The 24,960-nt window shown below is 40.2% G+C and overlaps 1 protein-coding gene across 1 annotated transcript in view; it reads left to right on the forward strand.

Annotated features, from left to right (window-relative positions):
- Smc1a (structural maintenance of chromosomes 1A) overlaps positions 1-24,960 on the forward strand; it is a 44,535-nt gene that overhangs the window by 13,419 nt on the left and 6,156 nt on the right. Inside the window, exons 10-19 of the mRNA XM_051178692.1 lie at positions 3,869-4,054; positions 4,140-4,319; positions 4,420-4,566; positions 4,659-4,796; positions 5,796-5,912; positions 6,021-6,127; positions 9,836-9,977; positions 15,077-15,222; positions 15,316-15,469; positions 16,325-16,435. Of these exons, the coding sequence (XP_051034649.1) occupies positions 3,869-4,054; positions 4,140-4,319; positions 4,420-4,566; positions 4,659-4,796; positions 5,796-5,912; positions 6,021-6,127; positions 9,836-9,977; positions 15,077-15,222; positions 15,316-15,469; positions 16,325-16,435 (1,428 nt within the window). The remainder of the gene's footprint in view (positions 1-3,868; positions 4,055-4,139; positions 4,320-4,419; positions 4,567-4,658; positions 4,797-5,795; positions 5,913-6,020; positions 6,128-9,835; positions 9,978-15,076; positions 15,223-15,315; positions 15,470-16,324; positions 16,436-24,960) is intronic.

Consider the following 24,960-nt stretch of genomic DNA (forward strand, 5'->3'; position numbering starts at 1 on the left):
GTAAGACTGGAGGGAACTGTGTCTGAGCATGTATTCAGTCTCACTGTCAACTTCTCAGTCACTCTGTGTTGTGTGATAGGTTTTCTATGGGGAGATATGATACACACATATCTACTCACAGCAGAACTAAGTATTGGTTGCACTAAAGTCCAACATGGTGAATTAGTGAGTTTTTTTTTTTTTAAACTGGGATTAATAACAGGAGTATGAGTGAGGGGTGACTTAAAAGAGAGGAATGACTCAAAAAAGCAGCCATGTCACCAAAAAGCCCACTACAATGGCAGGTGACAACTCACAAAAGTTGGAGCTCTTGGCCTGGCTTTCAGACAGCTCAGCAGTTAAGAATCTCTTATTTCTGCAGCTGTCAGGGTCTCCTCCTCCAGCAACTGTCTACTTCTATAAAGCTGAGGAAGTTCTTCTAGAAACTTACACGTTTCCACTTTCCCAGACATGAAACTAAGTCTCATGCGGCTCCTCCTCCCTTCCAGAGGGCGTGCCAGTGGGGAGGCGACTGCTGTAGAACACTCTGTGAAGACGGGGTAGCTAGTCCTACTTTTAATTCTGGGAAAATGGAAACTCATCTAAAATGTCTAACCAAACAAACATAACTTGGATCGGTGAGATGGTTCAGAGTAAAGACCATTGTCCACTCTTCCTGAGTTTGTTTTCCAGCACCCATGAGGTGATTCGCAATCTCTGTAACTTTAGTTTCAGGGAATCTGACACCCTCTTCTGACCCACATGTGTAGACAAAACACATACAAATAAGATAAATTAAAATGTAAATTAAAGAAAAGCATAGCTTGTGAGAGAACTGATGTTCATGTTCAGTGTGGGGTGTGTGTGTGTGTGTTTGTTTTGTTTTGTTTTTGCTTTTTTTGGTTTTTTGAGACAAGGTTTCTCTGTGTAGCTTTGGAGGCTGTCCTGGAACTCGCTCTGTAGACCAGATTGGCCTCAAACTCACAGAGATCTGCCTTCCTCAGCCTCCTGAGTGCTGGGATTAAAGGGGTGCACCACCACTGCTCTGCTGTTCATGCTCAATTTATCCTGACTTTCCCCCCCACCCCAATTTAAAAATGTTATTTACTGGGAGCTAGAGAGGTGGCTTAGTGATTAAGAGCACTTGCTGCCCCTTCAGAGGCCCTAACATAACAGGTGGCTCATAGTTGCCTGTAACTACAGCTTCCGGCGATCCATTGCCTTTCTCTTTGAGGGCATGTGCACATGCATGCAAACACACATAATTACAAGTAATAAAAATAAGGTTAATGTGAGTATTTGTGAGTACATGTGCCATGGCAGGCAGTGATCCAGCTTGTTTGAGACAGGGTCTCATGTTGGGTTTTTTTTTTTTTTTTTCTTTTTAAGATTTTTGTGCATGATTGCTTTGTCTTCATGTATTATGTACACCACATGCATGCATGTTGCCTGCAGTGTTCAGAAGTCATCAGTCCCCTGGAACTACAGTTATGAGTGATTGTGAGCCACCACATAGGTGATGCTCTTAAGCACTGAGGCATCTCTCTGAAGCATCGAAGTTGTTTTTCTGCTGTCTATTCCAGGGTAACTGGCCCACAAGCGTCCTTGGATTCTTTTGCCTCCACGTCCCATATCCCCATAGGAGCCATTAAGATCATGGGCAGTGTGCTACCATGTCCTATTTTATGTAGATATGTCAGATAGTACTGCCTGAAGCTGTCACCGTGGCTTTGGAGCCAGTGTAGGCTTTTCCTATATTGCATGGGGTCTGCTCTATGAGATGGGATCAAAGCAAAGTGCTCTTCCTGCTCTCAAACAGCCAATAAATATAGCACTTCAATTCTGATACCAGATGTGTATATGCAGGAGTTCCCCACACACCAAAAGTTCTCCAATAGACTCTAGCTGTGTGTCTTATAATCCAATTCTGACACTATCTGGAGGTAGTCCTTAACCTATGGTTAAGGACTCAGTCCCAAAAGATGGCCTTTCACTTCAGATTACAACTGCAAGCGTAGCCTGTGACTTGTGGTTCTGACCATCTGATTGAAAATTGAGTTTCCATGACCTACTCCATTGGTTAATTTGCTAGAGCTTCTCGTGGTTTTCAGGGAAACACATTTATTCTCTCTGTCTGTCTGTGCATACATGAAGATCAGAGAACAATTTGCAGAAATCAGTTCTCTCCTTACATAATGTGTGTTCCAGGAATTGAACTCATGTCATCAGACAAGTGTCCTCACCTGCCAAGCCTCCTTATGAGTTGTCTAGAAGCTCCTTGAGTCAATCAATCAATCAATCAATTAATCAATCAATCAATTTTTGAGGCAAGGTCTCACTATATACTCCTGGCTGGCCTGGAACTCATTATGTAGATCAAGTTGTTCTTGAATTCAGAAAGACCTGCCTGCCTCTGCCTCCTGAGTTCTGGGAGTAAAGGAATGAATAGCCACACTCAACACGAATATAGAACTTTTGATGTTTTTTGGTTGTTTGTGTTTTCTCTTCATATTTTAATTTTAATTGTGGGGTGTCTGTATCTGTGTTTCCATTTGGAAGCCAAAAGAAGGTATCAGGTCCTTTGGAGCTGGAGTTACACGTGGTTGTGAGCCACCTGGCATGAATACTTGGAACTGAGTTCAGGTTATCTGCAAGAGCAGCAAGCACTCTTTAATTCATTTCTCTACTCCACAGATTAAATAATTGGCTATTGATGATCAACTTAACTTTTAGTCATCTTTTCCTCTTAGGTGTGGGACAGGGGCTAGAAGGCCCGCTCTTCTAATCCTGCTTTGGTCTCTGTAATTACTAGTTCTCACAGGAAAGTTACCTAGTAGTAGTCAGTGATCAGTCAACTCATTATGACTTTGGTTTTTGAAACTGTGTCAGGAACCTCAGTCTGTGGCTAAATGTATGTGCCATAATATAATAGTCCTCCCTTGGTCTTTGAACACAAATCTGTTACATCAAAACAACCATAAGGTCAAAAGATACACTGGCAGATCTGGAAAGATGGCTCACAGGTTAAGAGTGCTGGCTGTTCTTTGAGAGAACCCTGGTTCAATTCCCAGCACCCACATGGCAGCTCACAGCTGTCTCTAACTCCAGTTTTAGGGGCTCCAACAATCACACAGACATACATGCAGACAAAAACACCATTAAAAATAAAAAGGAATCATTAAAAAATTTAAAAAGATACACTGACATCACTATAATGCCATTCAGTTATCAGTTAATAAGTAACCAGTAGAAAGCTGGGTGCCATGGTGTATATCTTTAATATCAACAATTGGGAGACAGGCAGGAAGATCATGAGTTCGAAGCCAACCTGGGCTACATAGGGAAGTCCAGGTTAGTCCCTGCTAAAAATAATGAGACCATGTTTCAAAAACAGAAAAATTAACTAGTGTATCATTCAAAAATGTCTTCTAGGGTGAGGCTGTTAAGGCTTGTGGCCTTTCAGTCGATCTTATCTGAATCCAGAAGAAAACCTGTAGCTTCACCTTTTAAACCTCCGATATAATTGATGCTAGAAACAATGTGATTTCTTTCTCTGAGCTATTTCTGAGGTGTTAATTGGGTCTTCCATCATGTAACATGTTTATTCAGTCTTTAATCCTCCTTTAACCAAACTTCTGTCTTTGGAAGGAACATTAGAATTGATCACTGTACTGGTCTAAATTGCTTCTAGCCATAGAAGTCTAACAAGGGCCTCCCCCCAATCCATTCCCATTTTAATGGTATTATACAGGTGCAAAAATAGAGGACTGGCTTCACAAATAAGCAGCATAGATGCATTAATTGTTCCTTATACAGATTTTTATCTTGCCCTTCTTTGTGAACTAATAATTGGGATTCCTAAGCCTTATGTTTTTCCTTCTTTACTCAGTATGGCCGCCTCATTGACCTCTGCCAGCCTACACAAAAGAAGTATCAGATTGCTGTGACTAAGGTTTTAGGAAAGAACATGGATGCTATTATTGTAGACTCAGAGAAGACAGGTAGGGATTGTATTCAGTATATCAAAGAGCAACGTGGAGAGCCTGAGACCTTCTTGCCACTTGACTACCTGGAGGTAAGGCTTGTGGGGGGCAGTCAAGGCAGTGTTGAGGGACCCCTCACCTTGGCTTTCTTTATATTAATAAGATTTCTTCATACAGGTAAAACCTACAGATGAAAAACTCCGGGAGCTGAAGGGGGCCAAGCTAGTGATTGATGTGATTCGATATGAACCACCTCACATCAAAAAAGCTCTGCAGTATGCTTGTGGCAATGCCCTTGTTTGTGACAATGTGGAGGATGCCAGACGCATTGCCTTTGGAGGGCACCAACGCCACAAGGTATGGCCACCTTTTTCCAGGTTGGAGCTGGACAGGTACAATATTGGAGATTCCTAGTTTCACCATCTCCTCCTCCTCCTCTTATCTCTGCTGTGTATAGACAGTGGCACTGGATGGAACCCTTTTCCAGAAGTCAGGAGTTATCTCTGGTGGAGCCAGTGATCTCAAGGCAAAGGCACGGCGCTGGGATGAGAAAGCAGTAGACAAACTGAAAGAAAAAAAAGAACGCTTGACAGAGGAGCTAAAAGTAAGTGACAAGTAGCAGCGATCCTTCAGAGTTGGGTTCCTGGGCTCAGGTTGGCCGCTTACCACATGGCCCTTTTTTCTTGTCCTCTTTAGGAGCAAATGAAGGCGAAACGAAAAGAGGCAGAACTGCGTCAGGTGCAGTCTCAGGCCCATGGACTACAAATGAGGCTGAAGTACTCACAGAGTGACTTAGAACAGACCAAGACAAGGCATCTTGCCCTGAACCTCCAGGTAGGGCCTGGTCTTCAGCCATGTTCTCCAAGGCCGCCAGGTTGCATTGAGGATGTGGGATTATCCACTTTGCTTCCATTCTGTTCAACATAGAATAGCAGAGTCTGACATTGGGATGGAGTGGGGGGATCCAGATCTTCTGTCAGATGTATTTTGTCTGTTAAGCAACTCATTTAACTTCTTTGTCAATTTTCTCATCTTCATCTACCAAATGGAAATTATTGTCTATTTTGTATGTTTATTGCAAAGATGGAATGAGTTAATTAATATCTATAAAGTTCTTAGAACAGTAGGCACTCAGTAAATGGTAGGTACTATTATTAATGCAGTTCATTCAATAAATATTGGAACTTCTAATAGTCAATTGAGCTGGATGGGGGGTGGTACATACCTTTAATCCCAGCACTCAGGAGGCAGAGGGAGGCAGAGCTCTGTGAGTTCAAAGCCAGCCTAATCTACAGAGCAAGTTCTAAGACAGGTTCCAAAGCTACAGAAAAACCATGTCTAATAAACAAACAAAAGTCAATTGAGAGTGAGCAATAGGGCCAGTTTAGTGACATATGCCTATGATTCCAATACATGTGGAAGATTAGAGAATTTAAGAATTTAAGGCCACTCTGAGCTTTGTAGTAGGATCACATCTCAAGGGAAACACAGTGAGTTATAAGAATTTCAATGTCTGTGGGTTTGGGTATATTAGTGTGTTCTTTGGTAATTCTACATTTTCCCAGTTTACCCAAGCTCGAGGTATTACATAATACCTAGATTCACCTTCTTCTGAAAAAACAGTCCAACTTGTAAGCTGTATTTGACTTGGGTTATCGATACAGGATTGTGAACCTACAACTAATGATGTTTACTGTGTGCCCAGTCTTATGGATTAAAGGTTTTAGAACTAAATCAGACTTTCTCAGTTGCTAACCATGGCGCTGGTACTGGCAAGGAAGTTCTTTTCCTCCACAGATTCTAGTCTCTTGTCTTTCAACCTGTTGTCTATAGGAGAAGTCTAAGCTGGAGAGTGAGCTAGCCAACTTCGGGCCTCGCATTAATGATATTAAGAGAATCATCCAGAGCCGAGAAAGGGAAATGAAAGACTTGAAGGAGAAGATGAACCAGGTTGGTAGAGGGTGGGCCATGCCAACATACTTACCAGGACAAGACTAGGTTTCGAAGTAGGACTTTAACTAATAATAATTCCTCTGTCCTCCCTGACGTTTCCCTCAGGTGGAAGATGAGGTGTTTGAAGAGTTTTGTCGGGAGATTGGTGTGCGCAACATCCGAGAATTTGAGGAAGAAAAGGTGAAGCGGCAGAATGAGATTGCCAAGAAGCGGTAAGTGAAAGATTGTTATAAGATACTGGGATGCATGCCTGCAGCCTGACATCCTTGAGAGTCATGTGTGTCCTAGGGCAGTGACCAGTTCCTAGAAGCATGCAAACTTATTGTAGGGAGGCCTGAAAGAACAGTGAAATCAAGTAGATAGTATGCCAGGATAGTGGGTAAAAGTGCCAGCTTTAAATCTGGTTTACCTGGATTAAAATCATTACCTCGAACAATAGTTTTTATAAAATGAGATAATGGTGCCTATCTTGTGGCATTGGGGGAGGATTTGATGAAATAATCTTTTTTTAAAGATTTATTTTATTATGTATACAGTGCTCTGCTTGCATGTATGCCTGTAGACCAGAAGAGGACACCAGATTTCATTACAGATGGTTGTGAGCCACCATGTTGTTGCTGGGAATAGAACTCAGGACCTCTGAAAGAGCAGCCAGTGCTCTTAACCTCTGAGCTGTCTCTCTAGCCCCTAGATGAAATAAATAATCTTTGTTAATTACTCAGCATAATAAACAGCACCTACAAAGAGCAATAAACACTATCTTTTGTTTTGCTATTATCCTTGTGTATTAGAGGTTAGAAATGAAAAGAAGTTCCAGGTTGGGCGTGTAACCAGAAAAGAAGCAAGCCCCCCCTCCCTCATTTTATTGTATATTATATTATGTTACATTATTATACTGTATTTGTCTTTGGTTTTTAAGGTGCAGTCTCCCCTTGCATTGCAGGCCCCCTCATTTTAGTTTATTTGCGGCATATGTGCACTCATTCATTCATTCAATACTTTTTTGGATTTGGTCGCTTCAGATAGTCTTGCTTGGAACCCTGGTTGGTCTGGTACTTACTGTGTAGCCCAGGCTGGCTTAGAACTCAACAATCCTGCCTCAACCTTTTCAATGCTAGGATAATACGCATGTGTCATTAGGCTTCACTTACTAAAGCCTTTTAAATATCTACTTTGTACTGGATTTTCTTATGCTAGATATTGGAGGAGTTAAGGGAAGTGGAGGTTAGGCAGATGGACATGATAATAGTCACTACTGAAGGAGGTCAAGCCCTGGATCTTGGGTCTCAGTTAAGAGGTCATCTAGAGGCAGACATCTAGTGGTATATGCCTATAATCACAGCTACTCAGGATTCCAAGTCCAAGGCCAGCCTTGAATACAGTTTAAAAAAAAAAGTGCTGAAATTGTTATTCAGTGGTAGAGCACTTGCCTTTAGAATAGCATGTATGAGGCCCTGAGATTCAGCCGTTAGTACCACCATTTCTACAGTAAATATCTATTGCTTTCCTACTGCAAGCTAGGTTTGAAGGATATAAAATAGAATCTGTTGCTTTGTTTTTCTCTCAGTGAACTTACAGAGTTCTTGAGCAAAAAGTAGATGATGAATTTCAGGACGGAATGGTTGGTCAATAAAGAAGAAAATTTCAAGAAGACAAACAAGAAACCTAATTTAAAAAATGGTCAAAGAAAGAAGAATTTGAATCTCTGCAAACTGTAGGAATTGTTTGATTTCTTCATCCGAGAAATGCCAATTAAAATAATGTAGTAGTAGTAGTAGTATTTGCTGAAAATAGATGTCTTCTTTAGTATTGGAGTTATACATACATACTTACTCACTCTGAAGGTGTATGTACCAGAGAATCTTATAGGATCAGAAAGAGACACATTTGAGGGTTGTTCATTTGGGCATAATCTGTATTATTGAGTTGTTAGTGGCCATCTATATTGCCACTGTTGGGATAAACATAGACTTGAAGTACTGTAGAGCAGTTCAAACAAGAATAGATCTATAGGCAGTAACATGGATAACTTACAAATCTGTTATGGATGGAAAAATAAATAAGATGATATAGTGCATTTGTATAAATTTTAAAACAGTGATGTTTTGAAAGGATGTGCATTTTAAGACTTATTTTTATTTGTGTGTGTGTGTGTGTGTGTGTGTGTGTGTGTGTGTGTGTGTGTATGAGAGAGAGAGAGAGAGATGGGGGAGAGAGAGAGAGAATGAGTAATCAGGGACAGGCCTTCAGATAGAGAGAATGTCATTGTATATGTTAGTTCCAAAGAGAGAGAGAGAATGAGAATATGCCATGCATGTGCTAGTGCTCCCAAGAGCCAGAAGATGGCATCAGATTCCCTGGAAATTGGCATTACAGGTTGTGGGTCACTTGGTTTGTGTTCTGGGAACTGAATTCAGGTCTTCTGGAGGAACAAAATGCTTGTAACGACCGAGCTGTCTCCCTAGCCCAGGATGTGTATCACTTTGAGATGTGTGTCCACACGAAGGATAGATAATGGGAGTAGAAATCAGAGAGTGAATAAAGGAGATAAGGGAAGGGTCTTGCATAGAGAGTAATGGCAAATCTGGTTATCAACTATGACATTTGAGTAGTGCAGCTCATCTGAAATTCAAACAGCAATATGTTCCAGAAACTTAGAACCTGCCCTGAGCTATCAGGAAAGGCATTAAAAGAACAAGGAGTGGTGAATTAGAGATTTGAGGAGTGAGTAGGATTTAGCCAGCCAAGCAGGGACAAAAAGGAGTTCCAGCCAGTAAGAACAACATGCTTAGAGATGTGACAGAGCATGCCTTGTTCTGAATACTAAGTAGTTTTGAATGCCTGGAACATAAAAACTGGGTCAGGAGGAAGGCAGGGGAGGTGGAAAGGTCAGTAGGGGCCGGATCACCAAGGGCTTTATGAGTCATACATAGGAGATTGGCCTAAAAATTACATACCTCAAAATTGTAGAGTTAATTACATTCCTTTTGGATTATAGTGACTAATAGGTTTAAGCTGCTAGCATGACGTCTGGCAACATCTATCACAACTATATTGAGGATTGGTGGGGCAATTGGAAGCTAGCCCTGCTTGGCTGCTAGTGTCTATATACTGTTAAAGTACTTTGAGTTTCTGAAGAGGTAAATAGCAAAACAGCAGGAATTCAATGTTTTCTTCATCTTACACTGACAAAGCTCTGCCCCTCAGGAGCTTCTAAAATCTTGGGATAGAGCTCAGGATGCTAGAAAGACTCAAAATCTTTGGGTCAAAGTGAACTGATACAGCCAATATTCCTCACATTGATGATGGCTAAAATATACTGAATGATTATTTTTACATATTAACTCAATGACAGATGAGGAATCTGCAGTATAGATAACTAAGGTTGCACTACATGCAGATGGAAGAATCAGGATACTAGCTTTATAAGCCCACTCACTATATTATACTACAGTGATGACATAGGAAAGAGCATGGGTTCTGCTTATTAGACTTGGATTCCAGTGGATTCCAGCAAATATGTGATATTTACTTAGCTGTTAGCTTTGTGGCCTTTGCCAAAAAAATTTTTTTTAACCTCTTAGCCTAAGTTTCCTGTGTAAAGTAAGGGTATTAATGCCTAGTTATGGGAGTTGTTGAGTACAGAAATAGAGATAATCTGCATAAAATACATAGAAACTTGATAAATAAAACTCATAATCGATGGTTTTAGATGAACCTTTTATTTCTTTTTTATGTCTCCTAGTAAATTCGGAAGGTGCCAGAGTCTCTAGTGTTTGAAGGGGGGGATAGATAGAATTTGGCTTAGATTCCTCTGTCTTTAGTATAAGAGTTCCAGCTTCTGGGCACAGTTTGGTGTACGTGTGTGGGTGAAGCCTCAGGCCCTGAGGGCTAAGTCTAGGTCCTCTTTCTTTCTACAGCTTGGAATTCGAGAATCAGAAGACTCGCTTGGGTATCCAACTGGATTTTGAAAAGAACCAGCTGAAGGAAGATCAGGACAAAGTACACATGTGGGAGCAGACAGTGAAAAAGGATGAGAATGAGATAGAAAAGCTTAAGAAGGTAAGGAAGGAGAAAGTCAAAAGATGGGAAAATTGGAATAGATATGATGCACACAAGTATGATGTCTGTAATTTATATACTTTTCATTTAATAAAAAACACCAAGACCTTAATAGGGGAGTATGTGACATAAACATTCCAAAAGACTGAAATAGCCCTTAAACATACGTAGTTTTTCCCAAGAACAAAGAAATACAAATTAAAGTGGCATTGGGTGTACTTTATTTTCTATCACTTTAAGATTTGTGGGTTTATGTCTGTGTTGGCTGTATGGCACATGAGTTCAGGTGCCCATGGAGGCCCGAGGCCTTGGATATCCTAGAACTGGATTTTTAAGCAGCTGTGAGCTGCCTAATGTGGGAGAGTGAGAATTAAACTTGGTTCTTCTCAAACAGCAGTGTGCCCTCTTAACTGCTGAGCCATCTCTTTCCTGGTCCACATTATCTAAAAGCTTTTATTTTTACATTGCATGTATATGTCTGTCTCTATGTGGTTATGTATACATGTGTGTCAGGTTATGCCCATGTGTGTGTTGGTATCCTCAGAGGTCTGAGATGTTGGATCTCTTTGGAGCTGGAGTTACAGATAGTGTTTTGAGCTGTCTGGTGTCGGTGCTAAGAACTGAACTCAGGTCTTTTGAAGAGAGTACACCCACTTAACCACTGAGTCATCTCTCTAGCCTCACATGATCCAAAAATTAAAAAAAAAAAAAAACAAATCAAAAACACTTCTCATTACCTCTTGGCACAGGAGACCAATATTCTTACATAACATTCTAACACGTACCACAAAGCTTCAGAATGTATTTATGCACCGTAACTCAGTAGTACCTGAGGAGGTAATCCAGAGTGCTGGCAAAGCTTTGTGCAAGCACATTGATGTTTATTATAAACATTATTTGTAGTTCCAAGTTGGTGACTACCCAGTGCCCCTTGGAAAGTAGGAATTTAGAAAATTATGTGGCATTATGTACTTATATAATTTAGTGGTCTTTAAACTTTAGTAACATACAGATGTCATTTAAAGCAAAAGTATTTTCTAAGAGAGCTGGGGCTGCTTAAATCCTATTATTACTTAAATATAAAAATGACTGTGCTGGATGTGGTGACACAAATCTTTAATCCCAGGCAGAGGCAGGAAAATCTCTTAGTTCAATGCTAGCCTGGTCTAAATAGTAAGTTCCAAGACAACCAGGGCTGTCTCAAAAAAAAAAAAAAAAAAAAAAAGTGTTTGTGTGTTTATAGTGCCTAACCAAGAGCCAAGACAAACCTTATGAATTAAATACTAACAGAATTTGTAATTTATGTTTTTGGTTTGGTTTTTCAAGACAGGGTTTCTCTGTAGTGCTGGAAGCTGTCCTGGTTCTTGCTGTGAAGACCAGGCTGGCCTCCAACTTGCAGAGATCCACCTGCCTCTGCTGGGATTAAACGCATATGCCACTACCAACCGGCAAAATTTGGATTTTTGAAAAGGGTAACTTGTACTTTTAATAGATGCTAGAGAAAAATGATTTGGAGAAGGTCAGTAATTGTCTCAACCTCTAATCTCTTAGAACTCTATCCTAAAAACCTTGAGGGACTGGCTTGACTGATTATTTTCGTATTTTTGATCAGCATATGGTCTCACCGACCAGCTGAGTGCGCCATTGGGTATTTTCATTATTTCATACATCCAGTATTTGATAAAAACAAGAAACTGGATCAGTATAGGTTAATGCCTGGCTGGCAACCAAATGTAATCTCTTAATACTCATTTTTTTTTTCTTTAGCTTTTCTACTTTGTCAACATAAGCTTTTATGAGTTTTTCTTAGCAGTTCTACTGATTCTGTTTAGCCTTGCCTTTGAGGTCTAAGTTTAGCCTTGCCTTTGAGTTGTTGTGTGTTTATATTGCCCCCAGTTGCTTGTTTGTAGTGGCTGTAGGTGAACAGCATTCCATCATCTGCTCCCTTATCTTGAGGTGTATAATACCCTCAACAGCTTTCTCAGACTTATCTTGAAACATGCTGGTGGGGGTTAAGGATTTCTGGGAGCCCACAAAGGTTGAGGAGCAGGGAGCAGCTGTGAAAGAACGGGCTGGCAAGTACCATCAGAGGCATAGCTCCAAGTGTCCTGACCCTAAATTCAGATTAGCCACAGAAATTCAGTGCAACAGATGATGTTTTAGTGACACACAGTCATCTCATGGTATGACTATGCTAGTGCCTGCTGCAGTCATGCTGTTTGGCATGCCTGTGTTGCTGTGTTTTGTGTGGTGGCTTTTCTTGTCTTCTTTCTCTTTAAATTATTGTGAAACCCTTGTTCTGTATAGCATTCCTTCCTGAAGTGATTTGGTTCTCTTGGTTTGAATATATCACTTGACTTTTGTATCTGCCTATATTTGTTCCTTGTGTCTTTTTCTTTCCTTCCTTCCTTCCTTCCTTCCTTCCTTCCTTCCTTCCTTCCTTCCTTCCTTCCTTCCTTCCTTCCTTCCTTTTTGCTTTTCTGAAACAGGATTTCTTTATAGCCTTGGAGGCTGTCCTAGAACTTGCTTAGTAGACCAGGCTGGCCTCGAGCTCACACAGAGATCTACCTGCCTCTGCCTCCCAAGTGCTGGGACTAAAGGCATGTGCCACCACCTCCTGGCTTCCTTGTGTATTTCTTCATTAACCCTTAGTGATCTGGAATAGTGTTACTGGAAACTTATATACACTTGCAGATTAGGATGCTCCAAGATAGTGTAGTTATGTGACTTTTTACTTGATTTTGAATAGGTTAGCAGAAAGATATCAGAATAGTATGCCTTTGTTTGATTCTTACAGCAGAAGAATGCCAGTCTCCTGTATAAAATGGTGCATTGTTTTTCTGTAAAATATGTACATCCTCTTGAATGCTTTAAATCACCTCTGTATTATAGCTAATGCAATGTAACTAGTTGTTATACTTTATGATTTAGTGGATGACAAAAATAGCTTCACAATCAATACATTAAAAAACAAAAGTTAACATGTTTCATTATGTATCCCTGGATGGTTGGAGCTCTATGTAGATCAGGCTGGCCTCAAACTCAGAGGCCTAGTTGCCTCGGCCTCCTGAGTTCTGGGACTAAAGATGTGCACCTTCACACCTAGCATAGTACAGCTTTTTGTACTATGGATACAAAACCCATGGATACAAAAATTTGTGTATATTGAAGGCTGACTATCAAAGAACTCTGATTAGCTGGGAGGTAGTGGTGAATGCCTATAGCCCCAGCACTTGGGAGGCAGAGGCAGGCGAGTCTCTGTGAGTTTGAGTTCAGTCTGGTCTACAAGAGCTGGTTCCAGGACAGGCTCCAAGTATTTTGTTTTTCTTTTCTTCTTTTTTTTTTTTTGTGATGCCTCATGTAGCCTATGCTAGCCTCAAACTCAATACATAGCTTCCACATGCTGGAATTAATAGGCATGTAGCGTTATACAGTTTCATGTAGTGCCAGGGATCAAATCCTTGGCTTTGTGCATAAGAAGCAAACACTCTACCAGCCCAACATGTCTCCCATATTATAATATTTTAAAAGATTAAAGGGGGAGGGGAAGAGGGAGGGAGGAAGGGTGGAAGGGAGCAAATAAGGAAGGAAGGAAGGATTTTCTTTGAAAAAATTAAAACGTGGGCTGGGGAGATAGCCCAGCAGTTAAGAATGTGTACTGCTCGCCTACTTGATCCAGGCTCAGTTTTCAGTGCCCACATCAGGTGATTTACAACTGTCTAACTTCAGCTCTAGGGAGGTCTGATGTTTTCTTCTGATAACTATACATATGTGACATACAATCACACATACAAGTAAAATTTTTTTTAAAAAAAGATTTTAAACCAGAACATTTAAAGGAAGACTGCAATTCTTATTTTATTGACCAACTCTCAATCCTAGTCTTCTTGTTCTTTCTAGTGGTAATCTCAGGTTAGTGTCTATTAAGAAAATACTATATTGCCAGTATAAGTTTAAATATACAAATGTTGATGACTAGGGAGATGATCCATTTGGAAAGAGCTGGCTATACAGTGTGAGTTCAGATCCCCAGCATTAACCTAAAAAGCTGAGTATGATATTGTTGTCCCATGCTGGGGAGACAGAGACAAGAGGATCAATCCCTTGACTTGCGAGATAGATAATCTAGAATAATTGATGAGTGCCAGGCTTGCTGAGAGACTTTGTCTTAAAAAATAAGGTGGAAAGGCTTGAGAGATTTTGGATTGGCATTAAAGAGTGTATACTGGTGAGGCGGTGGTGGTGCATGCCTTTAATCCCAGCACTCAGAAGGCAGAGGAAGGTGGATATCTGAGTTTGAGGCCAGCCAAGGCTACAAAACAAAACATAAAAACACCCCAAAAAGTTCATACTGCTCAGTTTTAGAGGTCCTGAATTTGTTTCCCAGCACCCGGCTCCCAGTTGTCGGTAACTTCAGCTCTGAGGCATCGAATGACTTAGGCCTCCTTGAGTACCTGCACTCACGTGAACATATTCAACACACATAAACATAATTAAAAATAAAGCACATATAAAGAATATAGATTGTGGAAGACACTTGATGTAAACTTGTGGCATATCATCTACACGCATATGAGTAAATATGTATATACACCCCACATACCTAAAAGAAAAATAAATACAGATATTATGCTATGTGTAACAAAATTTTGATTTGGAAAAATACTTTAAAAATAAAACATTGAGCCAGGTGGTATTGGCACATGCCTTTAATCCCAGCAATGGGGAGGCAGAGGCATGTGGATATCTGTGAGTTTGAGGCCAGCCTGGTCTACAGAGTGAGTTCCAGCACAGCCAGCTGTCTCAAAAAAAGAAAAGAAAGAAAGAAAGAAAGAAAGAAAGAAAAAACCATTGATTTCAACCCTAAAGTGGTTGTAAAGTGAGGAAATATGCTAGAATATTTACATACTTGTAGTTGGGGAAGCAACCAGATGATTTAGGGAATGGTAAAAGAAGTCTGAGGGGTTGTTTGAAAGCAGATATCATTGACATACATCTCCAACGAATTGCCTTTTTGCAAGGTGGGTGGGTGGGCGCAAAAGGAGAAAGTTCCAAGCTGAATCGTTTTGCTTCTTGCCTTATTCCCCTGCTGGGACCAGGAGGAGCAAAGACATATGAAGATAATAGATGAGACCATGGCTCAGCTACAAGACCTTAAGAATCAGCACCTGGCCAAAAAGTCAGAAGTGAATGACAAGAATCATGAGATGGAAGAGATTCGCAAGAAGCTTGGCGGTGCCAACAAGTAAGTGGATTCCAGTTTGGGATGGGTGGAAGTAGGTAAAGCAGGCAGCTTTCCAAATTGGGTTCTTAACATAGCTGCTTGGACCTTTTTTAGAGAAATGACTCATTTACAGAAGGAGGTGACAGCCATAGAGACCAAGCTTGAACAGAAGCGCAGTGACCGCCACAACCTGCTACAGGCCTGTAAGATGCAGGACATCAAATTGCCACTGTCAAAGGGCACCATGGATGATATTAGTCAGGAAGAAGTGAGTATTATGGTGGATGATGGGAGTGATCTGTGAACAACTAACCAGTCAGTGATGGGAGATGAAAAATGGTGGTGAAAGACAGACAAAAGATAGGACCACAGGCAGAGAGTTGTGAGGGATGTAAAGATGGATGCAGAAGAGATTTGGCAAGGTGGAGGTAGTGAAGTCAGGCTTTGTTGACTTGAGAGGAGAGTTGCAAGCTAGTGAGTGGTCAGAAAGACAATGGAGTGATTCATTAATTAATCCTTAGGACTTGAGCTTTTAGCTCTGTTAAATACTGAACATTGGTAGGAACGAGAGCTGAGGAACATTAGTCAAAAACAGAGGAAGATGGGGAACTGAAGGACCTGAGACTTGACTTAGCTGCAATGAGGGAGGTTGGCCAGAAGAGGGTTGGGTAGGGGACATCAGCAATGCAGAGGTAAGAAAGTTTAGGTGGAGGAGAGGGAGCTACGTCAGAGGAGCTGAGGTATTTTATCGATTGGAAGTGAAAGATGGGAGTGAGGAGTGGAGAATTGTAACTGAGGGACTCTTCTCACATAGCCTTTCAGTTTCATTCAGTAAAATATTTTGAACACTAGTATTCCAGATCCTGGTAGGCCATGATATAACCATTCCTAATCTTAAGTATAGCTCTGCTAGCTGGCATTCTCCTCACATTAGCAATGCAAAAATTTGATGAGAGGAAGAGCCCAGTTTGAAATTGGATCTTCCTGTTGGCCTCTGCCTCAGTGCTATCTAGCAAGGTTCTTCCTCAAAGACACTGAAAGCTTCAAAGGAACCCCTAATATCTAGAGGGATACAAATGGCCAGTCTGCTCCATCTGCCTCTCCCTCCACCTCAACATTTCAGGGTAGCTCCCAGGGAGAGGAGTCAGTGAGTGGTTCCCAGAGAACATCCAGTATCTATGCTCGAGAGGCCCTTATCGAGATTGACTACGGTGACCTGTGTGAGGATCTGAAGGTAAGAACTCTGGCTGGGAGGCATTGGCATCTTCTCAAGTGTCCAAGAAAGTTTAACCTGTTTGGGGCATATGAAGTCTGTGGCTAAAAGGGAAAGAGCTGGCTAGGGAAAGATAACTGAGTTGGGAGCCTCTTGCACCCTCAGTTGCCCGTGCGTGCGTGCGTGCGTATGTATGTATGTATGTTTGTTTGTTTGTTTGTTTGTTGTACTAGCCTAAGTCCAGGTGCCCAGAGAATTTAAAAAACAAACCTGTGCAGTAAACAGGTAGGTCTTAGCTACTGCCCCAGGTACTGCCTTCCCTTGGCATTGTGATTATCTTCTTCGCTGTCCTCATCTCAGCTGGCATGTTTACACTTGGTCCCACAGTTTACCTCCAACTCCAGCTTTCTTCCTCAGATCTTCCCCTTCAGTGCCTTTCACATGCTCAGAAACAAAAATCTAAGCTTCGTCTTTGACTTTTCCCCTCCACTTACTCCGCATGATTGACTAATTACCAAGTCCTATCAATTTTGCCTCTTAAATACATTGAGTATTCTGTCTTGCTTGCTTGCTTGCTTGCTGTTGCTGCATCATCTCTCCAGTGCAGGCCACTTCATGCAGGTTCCTATAGGAACTAATCTCCAAAATGTTTCCCACTTTGTAGTCTATTCCTCATTATTATGTCCAGGGGAATCTGATTTTTTTTTAAAAAAAAATGTATGTATAATTTAAATATATATAGAAGGAAAAAGGTATAATGAATAACAGGCACCAGTCATCTATCTTCAGCAGTTAGTAACATATGGTCAATCTTGTTTTTTATAACCCCCAGCGTGGAACTATTTTAAAGCCTTTGAAGCATTGTTATGTTCATGATTACCTCAGCATGTATCTACAGAATATGAGGGCTCTTAAGAAAACATACTATACTATCATACACAGTAAAATAGCATTACTTTTTTCTCTCTAATATTCAGTAAACGTTTTTGCATTGTCTGTGTCCAAGTCAGGATTCAAGTGTGTTTTCGTTTGCTTTTCTATTGCTGTGATAAAATACTAATCAAAAACAAGTCAGAGAGGAAAGGATTTGTTTAGCTTTATCCTAGTCCCAGTCTGTCTTAGGGCTGCTGTTACTATGAAGAGACACCATGACCATAGCAACTCTTACAAAGAAAACATTTAATTAGGGGGGCTCATTTACAGTTCAGAGTTTCAGTCCATTATCATCATGATAGGGAGCACGGTAGTGTGCAGGCAGACATGGTGCTGGAATAGTAGCTCAGTGTCCAATATCTTGCAGGCAACAGGGAGTCAACTGAGAGATTGGGCAGTATCCTGAGCATAGGAAACCTCAGAGCCCACCCCCACAGTGATGCAGTCTTTAACAAAACCACACCTCCTAATAGTGCCACTCCCTATGAGATTATGGAGGCCATTTACATTCAAACCATCACACAGTCCATCACTGAAGGAATCCAAGGAAGGAATTCAAAGACGAGCAGGGACCTGGAGGCAGGAGCTGATGCAGAGGTCATGGAGGGGTGCTGCTTACTGGCTTGCTCTTCATGGCTTGCTGATCCTGCTTTCTAATACCACCAGCACCGCTTGCCCAGGGTGGCACTGCATCACACTTGCCTACAGGTAATCTAATGGAGGCATTTTCTCAATTGAGGTTCCTCTTCCAAGATAACTCTGGATGATATCAAGTTGGCAAAAAACTAACTGGGACGAAATGCAGTCCGTGTGTTAAGATTGGTTTCTGCTAATCTGTAACTTTCATATGTCTCCCTCCCTCCCTTCCTCTCTTCCTCCCTCCCTCCCTTCCTTTCTCCTTCCCTCCTTTCCTCCCTCCCTCCCTCCTTCCCTCCACCCCTCCTCTCTCATATTTATTTGTGGAAAAAACCATGGCATTGGTCCTATAGGATCTCCTGCGCTCTGGATTATATTGGCTGATTTTTAGCTCTGTGATATTATTTAGTCATGTTCTTCATTCCCCATATTTCCTATAAACTGGTAAATAAATGTAGAGTTTGAGTTCTTGGTTGTGGCAGTGAGAATGTAGCATATGTGGTACTGTAGAATTGTAACTTCTTTTTGCATCATATCAGTAGATATTTGCTGTCATGACACAGTTCCTTGCACTTGCTCTCAGACTAGTTCTAGGGACTCTCCTCCACACTCAAGTCTAGTGTTTAATGCTCTAGCTTTCAACATATTCTCCTGCATACTTTATTATTCATTCATTTATTTATTGAGACAGGATCTTACTACATAACCCTGAATGTTCTGGAACTCTCTATGTTCAAGGCTGGCCTTGAACTCAGAGATCCTCTGCCTCCCAAGTTATAGAATTAAAGGCAGGTGCCGTTACACCCGGCTTCCTAATACTTTAAATTATCTCTAGCTTGGTTGTAATGTCTATTGCAATGTAAACAATTACTATATCTTATTTAGGGAATGATGACAAGAAAAAATTACATATTCAGTGACAGTCATAATTATTTAAGATATAATTATTTTATGTGCTTGTATGGGTGTGTACCATGCCCACTGCCTGTGGAGGGTCACAGGAGGTCATTGGATCCCTTCAGACTGGAGTTACAGACAATTGCGAGCCACCACGTGGGTGCTGGGAACAAAACCAGGTCCTCTCCAAGAGCAACAAGTGTTCTTAACTGATGAACCCCATCTCTCCAGCCCGTGCAGACAGAATTTTTTTTTTTTAAGGATATTGTCAGTCGTTTTTTGGTTGGCACCCCAGACCTGATTGTGTGAGAAACAATGGTACTAGAGGAACCAGTAAAATAAGGAACAAATGCAATTGCCCAAATTTAATCTATGCCAAATTTACTTTCTTTTTATTTACTATGTTTTGAGGCAGTCTCATCTTTTGCCCAGGCTGGCCTCAAACTCATGGACTCAAGCAGTTTTTCTACCTTTCTCTTGAGTAGCTGGCTGGGAAATTCCAAAGGCCAGAGAGGGCTAGGGCTATTACTCAGCAATAGAATGCTTAACTGTTGCACAGTACCCTTGGTTCAGTCCCTAGTAGAGCAAAGAAAAGAGCCAAAGAGACACTGGTACACACTGAGAAACCAGTCAGCCCATCAAAATGTGTGTATCTAACTTGAACCCATAGATAGCAGAGAAACGAGATGGAGAAGACACATTAATACAGGAAAGGCAGTTTGATTTTTCTTCATTCATCATTAGTTCACATAGTTATGAATTGCTTCCTTGGCATTCTCAGCGCTTGTCCACCAAGTTGTTTTCTATCATTGTGGGTTTATGAGATTTAAGTACATATGTAATATTCAGTCTGTTGTGCTTAATCTTGGTGCTGTCTTTAGCCAGTGGGAATGCATTTAGGTTGGCTTCTGCTTCATCTTGACATAGCCTTTTGTAGTCTTTGTTTTTCTTCCTTAGTTCCTAATATGTGTAGGCTCATCCTCTATATTTTTTACCTTAGACCAGGAATGAGCCATTTCCCTGAGAAGCTCTTGATTCTTTTATTCATTGGGAAATGCTACTATTTAGTAACTACCATCTGGACACTAGAGTGCTTAAGGCACCTGACTGCTTAATGTCTCTATAATTCTTAAGAAGATTTGAAGGAAAAATACAATTATTACAAAGTTTATATTGATACTTCTAATTAAAATTGAAATTTTTAGTTTAACATCATTATCCTTAGGTTTATATCTCTAATTATTCTCCCCTCCACTTTAAATAGTGCTTTATGTGTGTCTATGATGTATAGTACCACAGCATTGAGTGTGAAGTCAAAGTACAGCTTTTTGGAGTCCATTTTCTCCTTCCACCATGTAAGTAAGTCTCAGGGACCAAACTTAGGTTGTCAGTCTGAGGCAACTTACTGACGCAATTTTGTCATATTTGCTTTCTCTTATCTCAGTTTTCTCCCTGGCTTTCACTCTAAACTACATGCACACATGGTTTTTCTTTTTCTTTCTTTTCCTGAACCCTATGAAGAAAGTACAGATATTAAGATAGTTCAACACTAGAGGTAGGTGTGAGGGCACACCCCTGTAATTGGAGCACTCAGGATGCAGAGGTAGTGTGTTTTATGTTGTATTTCACCTTGGGGTACTCCTATCAGGATTTGTCCATTATTAACTAATGGTGCTGAGTTTAATCCCATAGTTACAAATGTCAGTTGCCAGGTTCCTCAGGGCTAAGCATACACTTTTGCCTTTTTCATTAATTAGCAAGGAATCTTTAGAGTGGTGCTTTATCATCTTGTGAACATCTTGTTCCTCAATGATTTTTCTTACCTAACATTTCTCATATTTCTATTTAGTTTTGTTTTCAAACTATGCAGGGTCATAATGGTTTTAAAAGCAAAAGTATAAAGCTGTACATGAGGAGAATTCTGGCTTCTATTTCTGTCCCCTTCTCTTCATAAGTAGGTCACTTTTTAATTAGTTTTTATATTGCCCTTTTACAAATATGTTTTTATGCAATTACATTCATATTCTCACTTCCTTTTAGATAATTGTAATCTATTATATACTCTTAAGTTTTACTTAAAAGCCTATTCCACAGCAGTTTGTAGAGATCTTCAAACAGGATTTTATTTTCTTTTTTTCTGTAAATTGTTTGTTGTTCAACATGGCTATGACTTTTCAGTGTAGGCTTTTTTTCCCCATTGTGGCATTTTTCTAACAAGATTTGTTTTTGTTTTCCCCCTTTCTCCTCATCTCTCCTCCCTACCTTGTGTCCTCCCACCCTCCTTTCCACTTTTGTATCACGTTACCGTCCTCTAAGCTCCCTTTCTTAATACTTTTTGTGGTTTCCTTTTTAGTTTTATAATCTATACATACTCAATCTCAACACCCCTTATTTACACAAGTACAAACATTACAAATGTGGAATCTTTGTCCTTCTGAAACTGGGACACCTCACTTAATATAATACTTTCCACTCCATCCATTTTCCTGAAATTTTCATAATTTCATTTTTCTTAACCGCTGACTAAAACTGTGTTGATACATCCCATATTTTCATTACCTATTCTTCTGTTTGGACATCTAATCTGGCCCTATTCCCCTGCAATTTTGAATAGTGTGATAGTAAACATGAATGTGCAAGTATCTCTGTGGCAGATTCTAGAGTCCTTTGGATAATATAGCTTTCTCAGTCAGTTAGTGCTATTTTTTGTTTACTTATTTATTTGGGATGGGCTAGTTTGAGAAAGTCTCTCTGTGTAGCCCTTGCTTTCCTGGAGTTCAAAATGTAGATCAAGCTGGCCTCAAACTCAGAGGTGCTAGAATTAAGTGTCCCCTACCACACCCAGCTATCTTTAATTTTTTAAGGGGCCATATTGATTTCCTTAATGGCAATGTTTACACTCCTCGTAGCAGTGAATAAGGTCTGCTCTTTTCTTACAGCTTCACCAGAATTTATTGTTACTTGTTTTCTTGATCATAATCATTCTGACTGAGGGTGAGATGGAATGTCAGAGTGCTTTTAATTTGCATTTTCCAGCTGGCTAACAGTAGTAAACATTTAATATATATAGTTACATTTATTTATTGTGTATGCATATTCAGGCACAAGGCACACACGTGGAGGTCAGAGGACAGCCTTCTTGAGTCAGGTCTTTCCTTTCAGCTTATGGCTTCTGGAGTTTGAACTCAAGTTTAGTAACAAGTACCCTATCCACTGAGCCATCTTGCTGGGCCTTTTGAAATATTGGCCATTCGTGTTTCTTCTTTTAAGAATTATCTATTCATTTAATTAACCCTTTTATTGACTGGCAATTTTGTGGCATGGGTGTTTGTTTTATGTAATTCTTTATATATTCTAGATAGCAGTCCCCTGTCTGAGGCTTCCCTGGCAAAGATTTCTCCCACTGTGTAGGTTGTTTGTTCTGCTGGTGGTTTCTCTTGCTGTGTAGAATTTTCTTTTTAAGTTTCAAGTCCCATTTATTTTTTATTGGTTCTTGGGACTGTTTTCTATGTCATTTCAGTCCTTTTCTAAAAGTTCTCGTTTATACCTGTAACTTTAGTTGTATTTTTTTTTTTTTTTCCGGCTGTCCTGAAAGTCACAGAGATCCACCTACCTCTGCCTCCTAAGTACTGGGATTAAAAGGATGCACCACCACCACCTGGCTAGGAGGCTTTATAACCTCCTGTGGAGATTTCATGGTTTTTATTTGGGGTAAAAGGTTTTCCAGTATATATTCTTGATGCTTTTGTCAAAAATTAGTTGGCCATAGCTGTGAGTTTATTTCTTGTTCTTTTGGTCTGCCACTAGGTGTTTTTGAGCTGCCACTAGGTTGTTTTTATTGCTGTATGATATATTTTTCCCTTAATGTTAGAAAATGTCATGTAGTATATTTTGATCATATTGTCCCCCTCTCCTCAGTCTTCTCAGATCCAGTCCTCCTTCCCTACCCAGCCAACTTGGTGTCATCTTCATCTTCCTCCTACTTTTTAATAGACCCATCAAATCAAGTCCGTGCTGCCTCTGTATTCTTGGATCTGTGGCCTACTAGTGGCCACACCCTTAGAGAAAACTGACTGTCCCCTCTTCCAGCAGCTATCGACTGCCAATAGCTCCTTAGCTAGGGGTGTAATACAATTTTAAGTCAAGTATTCTGATACCTCCAGCAATGTTCTATCTACTTAGGATTGATTTAGCTGTTTGTTTTTGTATTACTTTTTAGATATTTTTTTTCTAGCTCTGTGAAGTATGGCATTGGAATTTTGATGGGAATTGCATTGAATCTGTAGGTTACTTTGGTAATAAAACCATTTCACAACATTTTCTGCTAGTCCATGAGCATGGGAAGTCTCTCTGTCATTTGGTATCTTCTTTAATTTGTTTTTTAAAGTGCCTTAAAGTTTTCATTGTATAGGTCTTTACATCATTATTCCTAGGTGCTGTGTTTTGGGGGGGAAGCTATTGTGCATGGGATGCTTTTTCCTAATTTCTCTCTCAGGAAGTTTGTTGTTGGTATATATGAGTATGAGAGCTTCTAATTTTTATATGTTGATTTTTGTATCTTGCTACTTTACTAAAAGTGTTCATTAAATGTAAGTGTTTTCTGGTAGAGTGTATATAGTCAAGAGCAGAATACACATCTGTGAATGTGAGTAATTTCACTTGTTTACTATATTTATCCTTTTTAGGACTTTTTATCTTTATGGTTCTAGCAAGAATTTTAGCGCAGTATTGGACAAGAGTGTAGAGAATTCCTTGTCTCATTCCAAAATTTAGAGGAAATATTTTCAGTTTTTCACTACTTATTATAATGTTGGCCATAGGTTTGTCATATATAACATTTATTGTTTTAGATATGTTCCATTGTTCCTAATTTCTCCAGGACTTTTATCTTGAAAGCATGTTGAATTGTGTTAAATGCCTTGTCTCCATCTATAAAGAGATGGTCATGTATTTCTGTCCTTAAGATTATTTATATGGATAGCTAGAAGGATGGTTCAGCAATTAAGAGTGCATACTATTCTTGTACAGGACTGAAGTTTGATTTCCAGCACCTATGTTGAGTGGCTCACAAGCTTCTAATGCCAGCTGTAGGGAGATCTGACACTTGGCTTCCCTGGGTACTTATGCTCACATGCGCATGCGCACAGGCACACACAGCAGCTGTGGTTCTTCTGCATAAGATCAAGCCAGTCAGCATTCTAGTATGGTCAGCTAAAGAGATGGCACAGCAGTTAAGAACATGCATTGCTCTTGCTGAGGCCCTGAGTTTGATTCCTAGCACCTATTTCAGGCAGCTCAACCCCCTGTAATTAGAGCTCCAGGGGACCTGAAACCTCTGTCCTCCACTGAGTACCAGCATTCATGTATACAAAACCATACACAGGATCATACACATAATTAAAAAATAAAAAACACATTCCAGCATGAAAGGCTCAGGAGTCCCCACATCTAGCTAAAGGGCTGTTAATAGTTGATAAAGTCTGATTGAGAGTTAGTTTTCTTTACAGAAACATAAATTTGAAAGATGGACCATGTTCCAGTGGATGGCCTCACACTCAATAAACATACTGAACTCAGTGGGGTTTGGTGGTGGTGGGGGGTACTTATTTTGAGAGAAAGAACATGGAGTTGGCTGGGTAGAAAAATGTTGGGGGGAAGAAGAATATGAAAAAAATACTGTATGCAAATTTTAAATTTATAAAACAACAGGAAATTGAGGGATGAAGGAGTAGAGGTGGATCTAGGACAGTGGTTCTCAACCTTGCTAATGCTTTGACCCTTTAAAAAAATAGTTTCTCATGTTGTGCTGACCCTCAACCATAAAAATTATTTTCATTGCTATTTCCTAACTGTAGTTTAGCTACTGTTATGAATCATAATGTAAATATCCGTGTTTTCTGATAATCTTAGGTGAACCCTGTGAAAATGTTATTCAACTCCCAAAGGGATCATGACCCACAGGTTAAAAACCATTGATCTAAAAGGAGGAAGGGGAAGAATGGGGGTGAATATGATCAAAGTACATTGTATGCAATTTCACACATGTACATAATGCATACTTACCACACACACACACTCTC

Source organism: Phodopus roborovskii, unplaced genomic scaffold, assembly GCF_943737965.1.
Source record: "Phodopus roborovskii unplaced genomic scaffold, PHOROB, whole genome shotgun sequence".
Classification (NCBI taxonomy): Eukaryota; Metazoa; Chordata; class Mammalia; order Rodentia; family Cricetidae; genus Phodopus; species Phodopus roborovskii.